Below are 1,538 nucleotides of genomic sequence, written 5' to 3' on the forward strand. Positions count from 1 at the left end.
TTTGAGAAATGATGAGAAAGAATACGTGAGTGAGAATAGGATAATAAGAGAGAAAGATTATGTTAAATGAAAGGTAGAATTTAGCTCCACAAGTTTAGTGAAAAACTAGGGAAAAACACTGCACAAAAAAGTGGAAAGCCTAAAAGCAAGATTTTACCATATCTGGGTACATCATGCTCTCCCCTAAAATTCGAACTCAAAAGTTACTAAACACAAGGCTTCAGATCTTACATTCTGTAATATATTCTTAATCCTCTTAATGATCTCGCATTAGTGATCTCGCATTGAGTTCGATTCTGCATCATATTCACAATCTCCCTCATTGAAGGTCGCTCTTCAGTAATGTCGCGTAAGCAGAGATTAGCAATTTGGATCATGTTCTGTAGCTCCATCGTGTTAATGCGATCTATCAAATTTCGATCAACAATGTTAATGCGATCTATCAAATTTCGATCAACAACTGTCATGAATATGTCAATGTCTTCTCTGAAACGATATGGCTGAGTCCATTCTGCCAGAGGTGTGTCTTCATGTAGTGCTTTTAAACCTGTAATTAGTTCGAGAAGAAGCACACCAAAGCTATACACATCACTTTTAGCTGAATATCTTCGTGTTCTCACGTATTGGGGATCCATGTAACTATAACTCCCTCTAACAGCAGTGACTGTAAACTGATTGTCTCTTGGGCCTAACTTTGACAGTCCAAAATCAGCCAATTTAGCATAGTTATCCTCCACCAGCAAAACATTTGCAGACTTAACATCACGGTGCAATATCGGGGGCGTTGCTTCTTCATGAAGGTATTGCAATGCCACAGCAACCTGACGGGCTATGACCATACGAGATGGCCAAGATAATGGACTTCCCAGACCTCTCTCCGTGTGAATTCGATCATACAAACTCCCTTGGAAATGAACTCGAACACAAGAATTTGCTCACCTGCAGATGCATCATTCACAGAATTGTTTAGAGAAAAATATAGCAATGGAATTATTTTATAAAAGGATTATATATATCTATATCTATATATATATATTTCATTCTAATAAAAAATTATGTGAGAATAAATTTGATGGTTCATTTTATTTATTTTGATTAAATAATAATACAAGGTAATAAAACTTATATTGCAATCTTATGAAAGATGGAAAACCAAAATCTATATTATTGATAAAAAATTATAGGTATTTGAAATTTTATTGTACAAGTTTAGGAAAGTGTTTATTGTTTATTTCTTTTAATTTTGAATTTATATTTTTTCATATATATAAAAATCTTAGATTCACTTAATAATAAGTTTTAAATTGAAAATTTTAATAGATAAATTTATGGAATATTCAATTCTATTTGACTACACTCTGTATGTTATTGTAGAATAGAGTAATTAGTTTTAACTTTATTATGAATCCTGACTCTATTTTAATTTTGTATTTATATTGGAAAGATAGATTAAAATTGGAGTTACAAATGTTTTCTAACTTTGAAAAAAATTGATATATAACATTTCAAAAATTGATATATAACCGATAAGCTAGTAT

General features: G+C 31.4%; 1 protein-coding gene across 1 annotated transcript; it reads right to left on the bottom strand.

Annotated features, from left to right (window-relative positions):
* Positions 1-227: 227 nt before the first annotated feature.
* On the bottom strand, positions 228-839 carry LOC149162058 (wall-associated receptor kinase 3-like). Its single transcript, XM_089435087.1, has one exon. It carries the CDS (start codon positions 837-839, stop codon positions 228-230), a length of 612 nt encoding a protein of 203 aa, XP_089291213.1.
* Positions 840-1,538: the final 699 nt, after the last annotated feature.

This window comes from Pinus tabuliformis, chromosome 5_2 (assembly GCF_031772625.1).
Source record: "Pinus tabuliformis cultivar Carrire ecotype Pingquan chromosome 5_2, CPIR1, whole genome shotgun sequence".
Classification (NCBI taxonomy): Eukaryota; Viridiplantae; Streptophyta; class Pinopsida; order Pinales; family Pinaceae; genus Pinus; species Pinus tabuliformis.